General features: G+C 32.5%; 1 protein-coding gene across 3 annotated transcripts in view; it reads right to left on the reverse strand.

Annotated features, from left to right (window-relative positions):
• Positions 1–16,639, reverse strand: part of DMGDH (dimethylglycine dehydrogenase) — a 112,590-nt gene that overhangs the window by 80,965 nt on the left and 14,986 nt on the right. For all 3 annotated transcript variants that reach the window (XM_074206765.1, XM_074206766.1, XM_074206764.1), the window contains exons 4-5: positions 11,304–11,468; positions 6,627–6,831 (exon numbers count right to left, since the gene is read on the reverse strand). In XM_074206765.1, the coding sequence (XP_074062866.1) occupies positions 6,627–6,831; positions 11,304–11,468 (370 nt within the window). The remainder of the gene's footprint in view (positions 1–6,626; positions 6,832–11,303; positions 11,469–16,639) is intronic.

A 16,639-nucleotide genomic window follows, 5' to 3' on the forward strand; every position in this document is an offset into this window, starting at 1 on the left:
TAACTGCCTCTATTCCTTACTCAAAAAAGAATTTGCCATCTGCTCATAACCGTGAAAGGTTTGTAATATGCTTTTTCTTCAAAATTTTTATAGTGTAGTTGCAAATATTCAGGTCACATATCCATTTTAAGTTTATTGTAGGTTATGATTTGAGATGTTCATCTAAGTCAAATTTCTTCCAGACTGCTATCCAATTTTCCCAGCAGTTCTTATCAAATCTGGAGGCATTTCTTAGTCAATTTATGTTTTGGGATTTCTTAAACACCAGGTGATTGAGTTTCATTATTTCTGAATTATCCTTTTCTAATCTTCTCTAATCAATCTACTGTTCTACTTCTCTAATTAATCTACTTTTCTGATTTTTAACTACAAAGTAGTTTTGGTGATTGCTGCTTTATAATACATATGAGTGCTGGAAGTCTTCCCCCTCTCTTTTTTTCTACTTTTTTTCATTATTTTCCTCAATAGCAGATATTTAGGCAATGAATTTTGCTATTATTTAATCTAGGTCTGCAAGTATCCCTTTGGTAGTCTGATTGGTACATCATGAAATCTGTAAATTAACTTTTATAGTATTATTATTTTTATTATATTGGCTTGGCCTAGCCACGAGCACTGAATAATCTCTAGCTATTTAAGTTGTTATTAATTTCTTTAAGGATAATTTTGCAATTAAGTCTATACAAGTATTAAGTGTCATTTTGTAGCCTGACTTCTATTTCATGGATTTTTCTTTATTTTGAATGAGACTTCCCTTACCATTACTGTCTTCTGTATTTTGTTATTATTATTATATAGAAACGTCATTGATTTTTGTGGATTTATTTTTTAGCTTGCAACTTCAGTCAACTATTTAATAATCTAAATCTTTACCAATCCCCTTGAATTTCTAAATAAAACATTAAGGAATCAGCAGATAGAGATAATTTTATCTACACTTTGCTGATCTCTCTCTATTTTTTCAGTCTTTCCCTTCTTACTATATTATTTATATTGTATATATTTTAAATTATATATATTATATATATACTATCTTTTAAAAATTAGTTTGCAAATATTTATGCAGATTATTAAATGGGGGATAGTCATGGGAAGAAAAAAATGAAATCTAGATTAAGAACAGTAGATGTAGCTATTCCCATTCCCCAAGGCCCTCCCTCTATTATATCTTTTATCACATTTGGAGTTATCCTGACATTCTCATTTGTATAATTAGAGATTTCATCAGGAAAAAGGTTCTGAAAGAATATGCCGCTGTACATTGCTGTGTTGTAAATTTTGATGGGTGTGACAAGAATTTTTGGATGGCATGCTATTTTGGATAAATTTAGAAAATAATTTTGTTTAATATAAATTTTTACTTAACCAATATATAAAGTAGGTTAAGTATATTAGCCACAGAATAAACAAAATTTACCAATTACATAAATATATCAACATCTAAATGTGTCAGGCCTTAAAACTATTAAAAACTGAACTCTTACTGATCAGAAACTGTTTTTGCTTGAGCCTCTCTTAGTGTTGCCAACTTATTCAATTTGATTCTTCCTAACACAGAATATTGTAAAGTGAGCAAAAATAATTTGAGAACTATAGCTCTTAATTCTTTCTCATCTCTAATATTTTATCAATCAATTAAGGTATTTAATAACAGTTTCTAAATCATATGAGACTTTGTTACACAATGGCATATAACATATATTAAATACTAACATTAAGATTGACTTCATGGAACCATAAGTGAAAAGGGAATTCAAAGGACATGAATATTTAAAAAAAAAAGGAATGATTTCTCTAATCTTGATTTAAGGGTAGAGATTTAAAAACAATTTCCAATCTCTTCAGAGGGAATTTAGACCTTAAAATACTTGAAGGAAAATCTTTTTCTGAACATTTTCTCATATTTATTAATTAAATTACATCAACTCCACTGCTGATCTGGATAGAAGCTCTGACCTAGGCATCCTGCCTTCATCCCTGGACTCCCAAGAGCTCCGCATATTAATGTTCAACTTAGTCCCACTCCCCATTGATTTAGCCCACTATAATTCAGAACTCTTTGAGATCAAGTGGATTACTAATCTTCCTAGCAGTAGGAATTATAGGCATGTATAGAGTCTACATTTTAATGGTGAATATAACATACACACACATATACAATATGAAAAGTAAATTTAAACTATAAAAGTTTTTTTATTTGCTTCTTGTAATTTTTACTTAATTATATTTCATTATTGTATTACAATGTAATTTATATGCATACTCTGGGAAAATAATTGTACTGATGTAATACACTGGAGAGAACACTATATTCTGTTTTAAAGACTTAGATTCAAGGGGCAGGTAGGTGGTGAAATAGCTAATGCACCAATTTGGCCTCAGACTCTTGGTAATTACCTGTGTGACTTCAGGCAAGTCAATTAACCCCATTGTCTTGCCAAAAAAAAAAAAAAAGAAGAAGAATGATGTTTAGAAACAAATATAGGGCGGCTAGGTAGAGCAGTGGATAAAACACAGGCCCTGGAGTCAGGAGTACCTGGGTTCAAATCCGGTCTCAAACACTTAATAATTACCTAGCTGTGTGGCCTTGGGCAAGCTACTTAACCCCATCTGCCTTGCAAAAAAAAAAACCCTAAAAAAAAACAAATATAAATTTTGTCTGTTTGTCTCTTTCTAATAACAAATATAAATCTCCCCTTTGTATTAACAGTCACAGGATGGCACAGATATCCTGGAAGGGGAGGAAGGTTCCCATGCTTTATGGAAGCACATATATAAATATATATATATATATATATATACATATATATATATATATATAACATATATAACTAATAATATATAACATATATATAACTAATAATATATAATATATACATATTGCACAGATATCTTGAGGAGTGGGGAAACACACTTCTTTTCCTAAGGGAACTCTTGACAGCACCTTTCTCCTCCTAACAAGACTGTGATATGAAACAGACATCCTGAATCATGGAACATTTCCCTAACGAAACTGTGATGAATGCTGAGACAGTTTTATGATACAATATCAGTTCTGATTGAATCTTATCAATAATATTATGGTACTTTGCCTCACTTCTATAAATACACTTCTCCAAATTCCATTTTGGAGGTCCACTTTCTAATCAGGCCCTCATAAATTCAAATTAGCAAGTCTAGAGAACTAATATATACAAATGTTAGCCTAAATCTGTTTGTTCTTTCTTAAGCTCAAAATCTAGAGGTTAACACATGTTAGCCTAATTCTTTTTGTTTAAGACCAAATTTTTAAGGTTGACACTTCCAACTCTATATCATATGATTCTAAAATAGCCTGTTTATGTATTCTCATAAGACTTTTTTTGTCTTTCAAAACAGCTATGATAACTATGTCAAGATGATTATTTTCTGAGTTGCCAAGTTGAAAATTGTCTCATATAATACCAGATAAATTCTAATATCTGGAAGAGAAATTATGGAACATGTTTAAGAGCATTCTAAAAGGGAAAGATTAAGACAACTATTGAACTGAAATCCAACATTGTAAGGAAAGGACAAGGCTAGAGAATAGGAATCACCAACTCTACTAATAAAACAGAAAGAAAATAGAAGCTAGAGCTACTGAATTTAGAATCAGAAGTGTCAAATTCTTGGCCCACAGACTGCTAGAATTAAATTAATATGTAATTGGAAAATGTTTAACAGTATAAAAAAATAATACAACAGATAATGATGATTTGTGGCTTTCTAAGTTAACATACCTTTGTCAGGGATCCATTTCTATTTGAGTTTGACACTAATGGTTTAGGTGGCAGGATTTAATTGAAGAACAAAGCAGAAGTATCAGACATCAGAATGAAAAAAGAGAAATTATAAGGTAAAATAATATGGTTGTATTCTTTGAATCAGCAACACTACTAACAGGCATATACTTCCAAAGAGATAAAAGAAAGAAGGATTCATATATACAACTATATTGATAGTAGCTTTTAATGACAGTCAAAAACTGGGATCTAAGAGAGTGCCCACCCTTTAAGAGAATAGGCAAAAAAATGATGATATATTAAAGTACAATAAGACAGTATAAAATACATAGTTTCAGAGGAAGCTGGGAAGAACTCTGCAAACTGATAAAGAGTAAAGAAAGTAGAACTAGAACAGTTTCTAAATTATTTTTAAAAAGACAGTTTTGAAAGACTTAAGAATTCTAATCAATGCAATGACAAACCATTATTTTAGAGAACCAAAGAAGTATGCTTCTGAGGATGCTACTGAGGAATAGAACCCATGATGTATTGAAATAGCATAATGGTAAATATATTCATATACATACATACATACATATGTATTTACATACAACCACTAAGCACTTTCTACTCTAAAAGTGAAGGATTTTTTAAATGAAAAATGAAAAATACATTTTTAGATATGGCCAATGAGGGCATTTGGTTATACTGTATAATATTTATTTGTAATGAATGTTTGTTTTTGCTTATTAGGAAGATAGGAAAAATGATTTCCAAAAACACCAAAAATTTTTTTCTTTTTCAACTGAAAGAATGTTCTATAGCATGACAACAAAAAGAAAAGAGAATGGAAGAACATGGCAACATCTTGGACTTGGATGATTAAATATAATATTAAATATTATATATAAATAGATATTAAATATTAGATCTATGGAGAGGAGAGAAGTTTATGATAAAAAAGAAATAGATAACTTTTCAAATTATAAAATGAATGATTTTGAATATATTATATTTAAAAAGTTTTACATAAACAAAACCAAAGCAGTCAAAATTAAAAGGAATGCAGGAAGCTGGGAAATAATTTGTATAATTAGTATTTCTGATAAAGGACTCATTTCTAAAATATATAGAGAACTTAATCAAATTTATAAAAATACAAGTCATTCTCCAACTGATAAATGGACAATGGATAAGAACAGGAGGTTTTCAGATAAAGAAATTAAAGCTATGTATAGTCATATGAAAATAATGCTCCAAATCATTGTTGATCAGAGAAATACAACTTAAAACAACTATGAGGCATCACTGAACACTTATCAGATTGACTAAGATGACTAAAAAGGAAAATAGTTAATTTTGTAAAAGATGTGGGAAAACAGGGAATGTGATGCACAATTGGTAGAGTTGTGAACTGATCTAACCTTTCTGGAGAACAATTTGGAACTATGCCATAGGGCAAGAAAACTTTGATCCAGCAATACTACTACTCGATCTGTATCCCAAAGAGATCATAAAAAAGGAGAAAAACATTATATAAAAATATTTATAGCATCTCTTTCTGTAGTGGCAAAGGTTTGGAAATAGGATGCCCATCAATTGGGGAATGGCCAAACAAGTTGTGGTATATAGATGTAATGGAGTAGTGTTGTTCTATAAGAATTCATGAGAGGGGCCAAACTTTAGAAAAGCCTGGAAAGACTTGGATGAACTAATGCTGAGTAAATAAGCAGAACCAAGAGAACATTGTACACATCAGCAGCAACAATGTGAAATGGATCAACTATGATGAATGCAGCTTTTCTCAATAGTTCAGGTTTCAAAGACAACCCTGAGGGACCTGTTATGGAAAATGACATACATATCCAGAAAAAAAAGCAAAAAAGGAAAACAAAACTTAAAATGCTTAGAGTCTGAATGCAGAGCAAAACATACTATGTTCACTTTTTTAAATTTCTTAAAGTTTTTTCTTTCTTTCTCATGGTTTTTTCTCCCTTAGTTCAAATTCCTCTTTCTCAACATGACTAATATGGAAATATATTAAGCACATTTATACATGAATAACTTTTACCAGATTGTTTGCTGTCATGGGGAAGGGGGGAAGCAGAGTTAAAAAATAAACTTGCAAATGGGATGAATGTTAAAAACTACTTTTGCATATCATTGGGAAAAGATTAAAAAAATTTAAAAAAAAAAAAAGAAGTGGAAGAACATGGCAAGAAAGAGAAAAGAGAATTGAAGAACATGCCAACATCTTGAACTCAGATAATTAAATAAATGGTGGTTTTTCCATACTAGCAATGAAAAATGTTTTTTTTAGGAATATCACTGTTTCTTCACATTTCACAATATGTGATCAAATATAAATAACTAATAGAAAATAGTCTCTTTTAGGAGAGGAACTATTCTTTATTAGTCTTTGTGGTCTCACTACTTAGCACAGTGCCTTTGCCTATCAAATTGAATTGAACTGATTTCAGGGTTAAGTGGGTTTTATAATTAAATACTTTAAAGAAATTTTTTTTAAAAAAATTTATTTAAGGCAATGGGGCTAAGAGTGACTTAGTTGGGGCGGCTAGGTGGCACAGTGGATAGAGCACTGGCCCTGGAGTCAGGGGTACCTGAGTTCAAATCCGGCCTCAGACACTTAATAATTACCTAGCTGTCTGGCCTTGGGCAAACCACTTAACTCCATTTGCCTTGCAAAAACCTTAAAAAAAAAGAGTGACTTAGTCACACAGTTAGGCAACTATAAGTGTCTGAGGTCAAATTTGAACTCAGGTCCTCCTGACTCCAGGGCCAGTGCTCTATCCACTGCGCCAACTAGTTGCCCCTAAAGAAGTAGCTTTAAAACATGTACAAATATTGAAAGATGCTTACCTGTGGCATTCACAATTCTATTGGCCCGTATAGATCCCTGTGGGGTTTCAACTTCCCATGCCCCATCTGATCTTGGTTTTAGGTGAGTCACTCGAGCAGGAAATTTTAAGAGAGCACCATACTTCCGGGCCCCAGCAGCCAGAGCCATTGTGAGAGAATAAGGATCGATATGACCATCTCCAGGATTATAAAGTCCAGCTAAAACCTAAAGGAATTAAAAAATGAATTCAAACAAGTAGAGAGTTTTTCCTATCTCCACATACAAATAAGATCAGATTTTTGAAATGGGTTATACCATTTATACCATATACTTTTTAAAAGAAATTTTAAATGATATTTTATTTTCTCCAGTCACATGTCAAAACAATGTTTAACATTCTCTCCCTCCCTCTTTGCACCTCTCTCTGAGGAAGTAAACAATTTAATATAGATTATACATGTTCAGTTATACTAAGAATATTACCATATTAGCCATCTTGAAAAAGAAGGCATAGATGTAAAGGAAAAAAAAAACCATGAAAAAATAAAGTGCAAAATAGTATGCTTCAATCCTCATTCAGACTCCATCAGTTCTTTCTCTGGAGGTAGATAACATTTTTTATCATGAATCATGGTATACACTATTCCTAGGATATTTTTCTCTTACATAATCAAGGCATAGGTAACATGTAAATAAAAATTTCAACAAAGGTCTTTTGAAAGGCTTTTTCATGGTTTTTATTTTCTTAGTAAATAATAATCTCTATTTAGCAGTTCATTAATTTTCATAAACTAGAAGGTAGTAATGTACAAAAAAATGTATACTCTGATGCAACATTACTTCAAATATAAAGCAAATAAAATTTATTTTTGAATTCATTCAATAAATATTTATTGAGCATCTTCTATATACAAAGCACTCTGAATTTAAATAGGATTTCTTATTATTAAACACTTCAAAAAGTCCTGTTTATATTTGAGGAGGCTTCTATTTGCAAAGGATTGTTTAGTTATCTAGTTGATTTGGTATTCTGCCTATTGACTGCTAAATATGCTTCTTTTCTATTCAAAGGGCATGATGTTGCTGAGGAATAGAACACATGATATATTTAAATAACTTAATGGCATATATATATATAATATATACATAAATACACATGTACGTATAATTCCCATGGAATAACCAAGTTTAAACAAAAGTACTCAGATAGTTAAATGGACCTGAGATTTCATCAATTTAAAGTCAAATTGACTGCTTCTTGGCAGTCAGTCAATCAATAAGCATTTATTACGTGCTTACAATTTACCAGTCACTGTGCTCAGAATGTTCCTTTCTGCTGTATACATCCTATTTCATGCTTGAGCTTCCTGTTTCAAATTTTTTTCATGACCTATCATAAGTTCATGCCAAAGAGAGGAAGGAAAGGAGGGAATAAGTGATACATATTCTGGATGACAGACAAACCAAAGAGCATCACTAGAACAATCAAAGTGGTTGAGAAAGCAAAGGTCCAAAATAAGGACAACATCATGGTGTGCACAGATAGCCAACTTGTCACCAAGGGTATGAATGAATGAATTGACAACTGGAAAGGAAATGGCTGGAAAACAAGTAAAAATAAAGATGTCCACAAAGACCAATTCACTAAACTGGATAATATGACTCAGGACATGGATGTTGAGTGGAATTATGTACCTGCTTCTTCAAAAGATGAAGATAATGTTGCAGCTCAAAAATTAGCAAGAAAAACAGTGAAGACAATATCATCCTCGAAGAGGTTGCACCTTGAGGATCTCAAAATTCACAAAAGAGTCCTCTTAAAATTGTACCTTTAGAATGGATTTCCTCCCCAACAGTGGCAAATACCTTTTATGAACATATATCTCCATGCTTTGTGCTTTGATGATAGTTATGTAGAACCAGGAGTTGCTTCACATGGAGGTCATGTTGTCAGAGGTGTAGAAGAAAGTAGAAACTAAGAGAGCTTAATGGGATTCGGCTCAGAGACATTAGCATCTAGGAAATCAGAGTAGGATCTGCTTGTCCTGCAAGCAGATAGCTACTCCTTTCCTTTTCACAAAAATGACTCTAATGAGTCTCTCTTGATCTTGGTCCTAAGATTCCCATTGATCCAAGGTCATGAAACAAGCCTATTTCTATTATTATGTATTTCAAAGAATCTTGAATAATTTGTAATGTATAGAAAGAAGATGCTTTAGAGAAAGGAAACATTTAATGAAATTCTATGTTCTATTAAATCAAGTGCTTTTTTAAAATAAGTACAGCAGAATCTTGTATTCACTACAAGAATTATGCGATAATATATTTGTAGCCTACTACTATAGAATATTACTTGCAAAAGTTTGTCTTTTTCTAAGTCATTGAGGATTTCCTTGATGTGAATGTGTGTGTGTGTGTGTGTGTGTGTGTGTGTGTGTCTGTGTGTATGTGTTAAAAAAAGTTATCGATGGGGAAATATATATACAGAGGTCTATAGTTGTTGATATGTTCTTATTTTGCCTTTGAAAAAATGAGATGCAATTTTTTTCATGTCTATTATATTTCTCCCTACCTTGTGAATTAAACTCCTAAAACCCATGTAATTGTGCTGTCTTTAGCTCAGATCTCCTCTCAAGATTTGGCGTAAGCCAGCTGCTTTTTCCCATCTTGGTGCTCTTCAATGCCATTTCCTCTGTTAAATAAACCTTAGGTCTGTGATGATAGAATCCAAAACGTTTTAGTTTTTGCAGACTTTTTCTATTTTTTTTTTATTTGTTTGCTTTTCATTCTTAAATGCCCAAAGGACAGATTTGTTTCCTTAGGTCTCTTTCTCTCTAAGCTTTCTTTACCTTGATTTTTTCCTTCCTTTGCTTCTCTTTGTATTATGAGGCAATGCTGCTTAAATCTTCCATCAAACTTTTCCAAAAGATTTTAAAAATTAGTTTATAGTCTAAAGCATTGTTTTCTTTGTTAGTCCTGGGAATGAGAAAAATTAATAACTTTTGAGGCTTTTGAGGTCTCTAAGTTACAGCACTTGATTTGTATAAATTACATTTCTATTTCAGATATTTGCAAACTTTGTACTTCCATCAATATATGATCTTACATGATCAACAACTTTATGAATAGATCATTGTTTTGTGATATACTACACCTTTTCATACTTTTATTCTTTCTTCTAGTTATCTTTGCTCTATCAAGTTGATAGTCTGACTGAACCCATTTAGCTGATTAAAGTTTAATTCCCAAATCAGCATTTAGTTATTTCCATCTTTTTAATGTTATCCAACAGGATAGATTAGGGGTTGAGGGATGAGAGGAATGTAGCAAAATCAATTTTGGCATCTCTGCCTCTTAGAAGCCTTGGCTTTCCTCAAGCTCGGTTTATGGTACCTTCTGCAGAAGGCCTTTGGCAGAACTATTCCTCCCCTCCTGCCTTCCTTTCTAAGATTACCTATAATGATACTATGTATCTTTTATATACACATTTGTTTATATACTCTTCTTCCTTAAAATGTAACATGTAGGGGTGGCTAGGTGGCGAAGTGGATAAAGCACCAGCCCTGGAGTTAGACTGGGTTCAAATCCGGTCTCAGACAATTAATCATTACCTAGCTGTGTAGCCTTGGGCAAGTCACTTAACCTCATTTGCCTTGCAAAAACCTAAAAAAAAATGTAAAATGTAAGCAAGCTCCTTCAGAATGGAGACTGGTTTTGCTTTGCTTTTTTTCTAGAGTAAAGGCATACAGCATATAATACATGATTTTTGATTGATTAATTCAGTGAGCTCAAGGTATCAGAAAGACAATTATGTGGCGATGCCCAGAAGTAATAAACTGAAAAATGAAGATCTGCCACTTGGGATGGAGGTCTGGGTTTGAATCACAGATTTAGAATCATCCATACAGTGGTGATAAAGTATGGGAATGAATGAATTTGCCATGGAGGAAATAAGAGAGAGAGAGAGAGAGAAAGGGAAAAAGAGAGCTCAAGGACAAAACTGTAGGATTTCTTCATTTAAGGGGCAGGAAGACCATGGGGGTGAGGCCTAATATACAAAAAGGCATGTGTGTCTCTTGTTCAACATAATTCTCTGTCTCTGTATTTTTTATGTAAACAGTAGGATATATCTCTTTGCAAGTCTGATACAAGGTCTTTCAAGGATATTTAGATATGGTTTGAATCATATTTGAGTCTTCATGCATAATTAGGAGAGGTTTCTTATTCTGCTCCTCTTATTAATATGCTATAAATACTATATATTAACATTTTGTATAATATATAAAACTATAAATTAATTCATATAAATACTATATATTTATATACATATATTTATAAAAATTATCATATACATGATACTCACACTACTCTTTCAAGAGTTTTTTAAATTCTTTCACAAGTTTCAAAGAAAATTTAATTGTAAGGGATTTTAGACCTACTTTTCCCCTTTAGTGCAATTATAGAAAAGTGTTAAAAGTGTATCTTCAAATGGCATAGGAAGGAAAACCCATTATTTATTGCATTTAACAGATATAATGCTCAGCTTAACAATTTTTCAAAGACTGCATCTATTCACCAAATTTTGACCTTTGAAATGAACACACAATACCATAAGTTGATGTGTTTTGCACCTATGGGGAAACTTCAAATAAAATGCAATTCAGTAACTAATTGAGGGTCTGCTGAAGAAAGAATACCTTTTCCATGTTCAGTAAAGGGAACATCTCTTGCACTTTTTCAGGCTCAATAAGATACTGTTCTGTGGCATGCCAGCGGGTTCGAGTCATTTGATATTTAAACTCATCCACCCTCGTAGGTGTTGTTGCAATTCTGATGCTTCCAGGCTGATGGAAGCCCACCACCTGTCAAAATAACCACAAGAAAAGAATATTAAAAGTTGTCTTTAGGGAAAATATACTATGTGCTTTCTCCTCTGGCTTTTTGAAAAATATGATTGTGTAAGGAAAGATTTACTAAAAATGAAGGATCATAATAAAAGGTTAACATTTTAACAAAATGATATGGCAGAATAATGGAGAAGAAAATGGCAAGCCATTCCAGTATCTTTGTCAAGAAAACCCCAAATGATTTGATAAAGAATCGGACAAGACTGAAATGACTAACAACATTGGCAAAATAAAAGCATATACAATACTATATTTGTGAATAGATTAAAAACTATGAGTATGCATATGCAGATTAGGAGAAATCATGTGAAAGAGTACGAAATTAAGGAAATTATGCAGCAGCTAGGATCATGACATGTATTAGTATAAGTCTGAAAGTCAATTAAAGTCAACTAGGTAGCCTAGTAGTTGGAGTGTTGTGCCTAGAATCAGGAAATACCTGTTGGTTAGTCATTTTTACTTACATCCAATTCTTCACATTCCCATTTGGGATTTTCTTGGTAGGATACGGGAATCATTTGTCCTTCTTAATTCACTCTTCAGATGAGGAAACTGAGGTAGAGTTAAGTGACTTGCCCCAAATCTGGGCTGAATTTATACCCATAAGGTTGAATTTCTAATTCCAAGCACAGTGCTTTCTCTATTTCATTATCTAACTGCCCAGAGTCAGGAACACCTGAGTTCAAGGCTGATCTCAGACACTTCCTAGATGGGTGACTCTGGGCAAGTCACTTAACTATGTTTGTCTCAATTTCATCATCTGTAAATTGAATTAAAGAAATGACAAACTACTTCTTTGCCAAAAAATTCTAAAAGGGGTCACAAAGTCAATTAACTTTACGTACACATGACGTGTTAGAGAAATTCAGAGAGACCTAAATCAGTTTCTACCTCTGACACATACTGGCTGTGTGACCTCTCAGGGTCCAAGGCAACTTGATCAGACTCTTAAATTACAGAGAAAATACCTATTTGCATTGATTGAAGGAGGTTCCTGACAGAAAGCTCTAGACCAATGAAATCACAGGTCTAGATTTAAAAACAATAGAAACACTGGAGGAAGCTGAGGAGTTAGTAGATAGAAATGAGAAGCTGTGGTCAGATAAATCTGGCTGCAAGGTTGTCTTGAACACATATTAACTAACCTTTGTCTTTGCTACCTCTGACAACTTTTTTTAATTGATATTTTATTTTTCCAGATACATGTTATGAAAGTTTTTCAACATTCATATATATGCATATGCATGTTTTTAAGTTAAATAATTTCCTTCCATACACATTTCTGTTAAACATATTTACAACTCCACCAGCAATGCATTAAAGCCCAATCCTCCCACAATCTCACCAACCTTGGTCATTTTCCCTTTTTTGGCTTCTTAGCTAATCTGATAGGTGTGAGGTAATAACTCATAGTTGTTTTAATTTTCATTTCATATGGTTGTATGTAGCCTTAATTTTTCATTTGAAAATTTTTTGTTCATATTCTTTGACCATTTATCATTTGGGGAATGACTTGTAACCTTATAAATTTGATGCAATTCTCTATATGTTCTAGAAATGAGAACTTTATCAGAATCCCTCACTGTGAAAATTGTTTCTGTTTTCTGTCTAATTTTGGCAGCATTGATTTTATTATTGCAAAATTTGTTTTAATTTAACATAGTTGAAATCATCCATTTTGCAATTTATAATGTACTCTATTTCTTGCTTGGTCATAAATTTCTCCCCTTTCCATAGATCTGAAGGTAGGGTGTTTCTTTATCTATTAATTGATCCATGGTATCACACTTTATGTCTAAATCCTGTACCTGTTGTGACCTCATTTTGGTATAGGGTGTGAGATATGGGTCCATGCCTGGTTTTTTCCTAACAATTGTGAGTTCTTATCCCAGAAGTTAATGTCTTTGGGTTTGTCAAATAAGAGATTACTATTGTCATTTACTAATGTTTCTTTTGAACCTATCCTAATCCACTGATCCATTACTCTATTTCTTAACTAGTACCAGGCAGTTTTGATGACTGGAGATCTTGTTTTGATCCTGAAGACTTGTTCTTAGGGAACTTCTTGATGATTTCTTCAATTTCTTTATCTGAAATGGGGTTATTTATGTATTTTATTTCCTCTTCTGTTAATCTGGGCAATTTGTATTTTTGTAAATATTCATCCATTTCAATCAGGTTATTAAATTTATTGGCATACAGGTCGATAAAAATAGCTCCAAATTATCTCTTCAATTTCCTCCTCATTGAAGACTTAGTTAACTATTTGCATCAGTAGAAGGATCTTCCACACTAAGATTTGAAAAACTATTCAGTTTTATAGTCACTGACTGCTCCCATAGTTCTAGTTACCTTGGATTACTATGATCAGGAATTGAAAGAACCTGGACAAAAGGGCCAAGATGTAGACTGAGTTACTAAAACCTGACCCTACTACTGAAATAATTCTAAACTTCTCCTTATGGTATGCCAGTAGTGTTATTTTCACATACAGATAGCCTCTGATCTCCAAACATTTAAGATTCCAAATTTCCATCTGAAAAATAGTTGTTTGGCACTCAAGAATACATCTTACTATTAAAAATAAAGCCACAAATAAGTGTGGTGTTTAGTCATTTCAGTTGTGTCCAACTCTTCATGACTCATTTGTCATTTTCTTGACAAAAACATTGGAATGTTTTAATCATTTTCTTTTCCAGACCATTTTACAGATGAGGAAGCTGAGGCACCAGAGTTAAGTGACTTCAGGGCTACACAATGTTAATATTATTCAGCTAGGGTTGAATTTGAACTCAAAAAGATGAGCCTTCCTGACTCCATGCCTAGCAGTTTATCCACTGCACACACCTAATAGATATTTTTTTCAGGTACATTATTCGATAATTGTAGCCTTGCCTGGAATTTTAATCCAACATTAGAAATATGGGGAAAATGTGTTATTAATTTCAATTTAAAAAGAACAAAAATTATCTCTTTTTTTTGTTTTTGCAAGGCAATGGAATTAAGTGACTTGCCCAAGGTCACATAACTAGGTATTTATTACATGTCTGAGACCACATTTGAACTCAGGCCCTCTTGACTCCAGGGCCGTTACTGTGGCTTTAATGTTCAAAAGGACTTCCTTCTCCATTGACAGTGGAAATAGGGACTTCCGTAATACCAAAGTAGTGAGAGAAGCAGTTCCCACAACAGAGGTTGATCTTGTCTCGAACAGTATATATAAATCTTGTTGGAAAATTCTGACTCTTGAAAACTTTTGTTGATGATGATGATGACGATGTCGATGATCATGACAACTACTTATATATGTGGGGGTAGTGATCAAGGAAATTTATTATCAATGTGATGATTTCCCCAATCAAGTTGATAAACTTAAAGGGGGAGAGTTGGAGAGAGAAAGATCTTAGAAATACACAAAATTTCATTATCTGCCTTTGTTTGGAAACACAAAAAGTTAATATCTCCATGATTTGTTTTATTTTCTATTTTGTAGGTCAGTCTTTCTCTTTCTCTCTTTTTTAAAACAAAAAAGGAAAAAACACAAACAAAACTCTTAAATACAAGATAATTGATTTCATTACTTTTTCTTTCTTGGGTTACTTGTATTTAATTAACTTTTTTGTTTATTACTCAAATATTCTGCTCATGTCTAATTTGTTGTTGTTGAGTTTTTCTTTTAAAGGGAAACCTCAAATGGTTTTTTGGTTGAACATCCATCTTGTTATTTTTAAACTAATGATTAGATTCAGATTCACAACATATGTCATTTTGGGTTACAGCTTATGATTTTTTTACTTCCAAGATATAATGTTCCTTTTCCTTCTGTAATTTTTTGTGGTTGTAGAAAAATTATTTAAATTCCCTTTATTTTATATTTGAATTTTCCTGTCCACTGTTAAAAATGTGTTGGATTTTTTAAATTGAAATCATTAAATTTAGCCACTGTCTATCCTAGATTTTGTTGCATTTTATTGTTTATTTTTTCTTAGAGGTAATCTGTGAATTTTCTCAATTAGCTGTTTATATTCAGAAGTAATTGTGGTATTGTGGTATTCAGGTTTTTTGATTTGCCATGTTCTTCTGGAGACCTGTAATTATTAATATATCTCTGTTTATTGTTTTTGAGGTCAATGACTTCTGCTTGTATAGAATTTACTTGTCCTTTTGCTTTTCTTAGCCAGATAATTTCTGCTCACCTCAGTATTCTTGTCTCAAATTTGTTATTCTCTCTTTCACTTCTTTAGAAAGATTATTCAATGTGGATTTAATTTTTCTAATCTGTTGAGTTTTAAGAGTCTCTACTGAGTTCTAAATTCTGAGCCATACTGATTCCTAATTTCTTCTTTTATAAATTTCACTTATCTTTTGATAAGTGAGTATTCTGAGTATTTTGTTTATTTTCCATGTACTCTGGGAATCTACAAACTTCTGTATTTCATCAGAAATTGATTGATTTTCCTTTACTTTGTTATTTATCGAGATAGTTTTGTATTCTCTTTGTTAATTTATTGTACATTTTTCATGCTTTTGAGTTCTCACTGTTGATTTGTTTGGTTGTACTCTAGACTGTTTTCTCCTGAAATTTTTAATATTTCAGTCTTAAAATAAATTACCCTGTGCTTCCAGGGTAGTTAGGTGGCAAAGTAGATAGAGCACTGGCCTTGGAGACAGGAGGACAGGAGTATGAACTCCACCTTGGACACTTGACTCTTGCTTGCTTGTGTTCTTGGACAAGTCACTACACCCTGATCGCTTCATATCCAGAGCCATCTCTAGTAATCCTGATTCATATCTGACCACTGGACTCAGATAACTCTGGAAGAGAAAGTGAGGCTGGTGTCTTAGAATAGCATCCCCTCACTCAAATCCAATTTATATGTTTGCATGGCATCACCTCCCTGATGTTGTGGTCTTTGAAAATGAAGAATAAATATTAGCTTCTATTGTCTTTCTTGAGAGAGGAAATTTAATTGACAATATATCTGAATTCCAGTTTCCTGTATAGAGAAGGGGAGATTTTGAATACTCTACTCAGAATGATCACAGAATCTAGCCTTCTAGGCAAAGGAAAAAGATCTCTTGAACTATAATAGTTTTGGGGGCTTACTCACAGGTAACCCCAAATT

The sequence above is a fragment of the Macrotis lagotis genome, chromosome X (assembly GCF_037893015.1).
Source record: "Macrotis lagotis isolate mMagLag1 chromosome X, bilby.v1.9.chrom.fasta, whole genome shotgun sequence".
Lineage (NCBI taxonomy): Eukaryota > Metazoa > Chordata > Mammalia > Peramelemorphia > Peramelidae > Macrotis > Macrotis lagotis.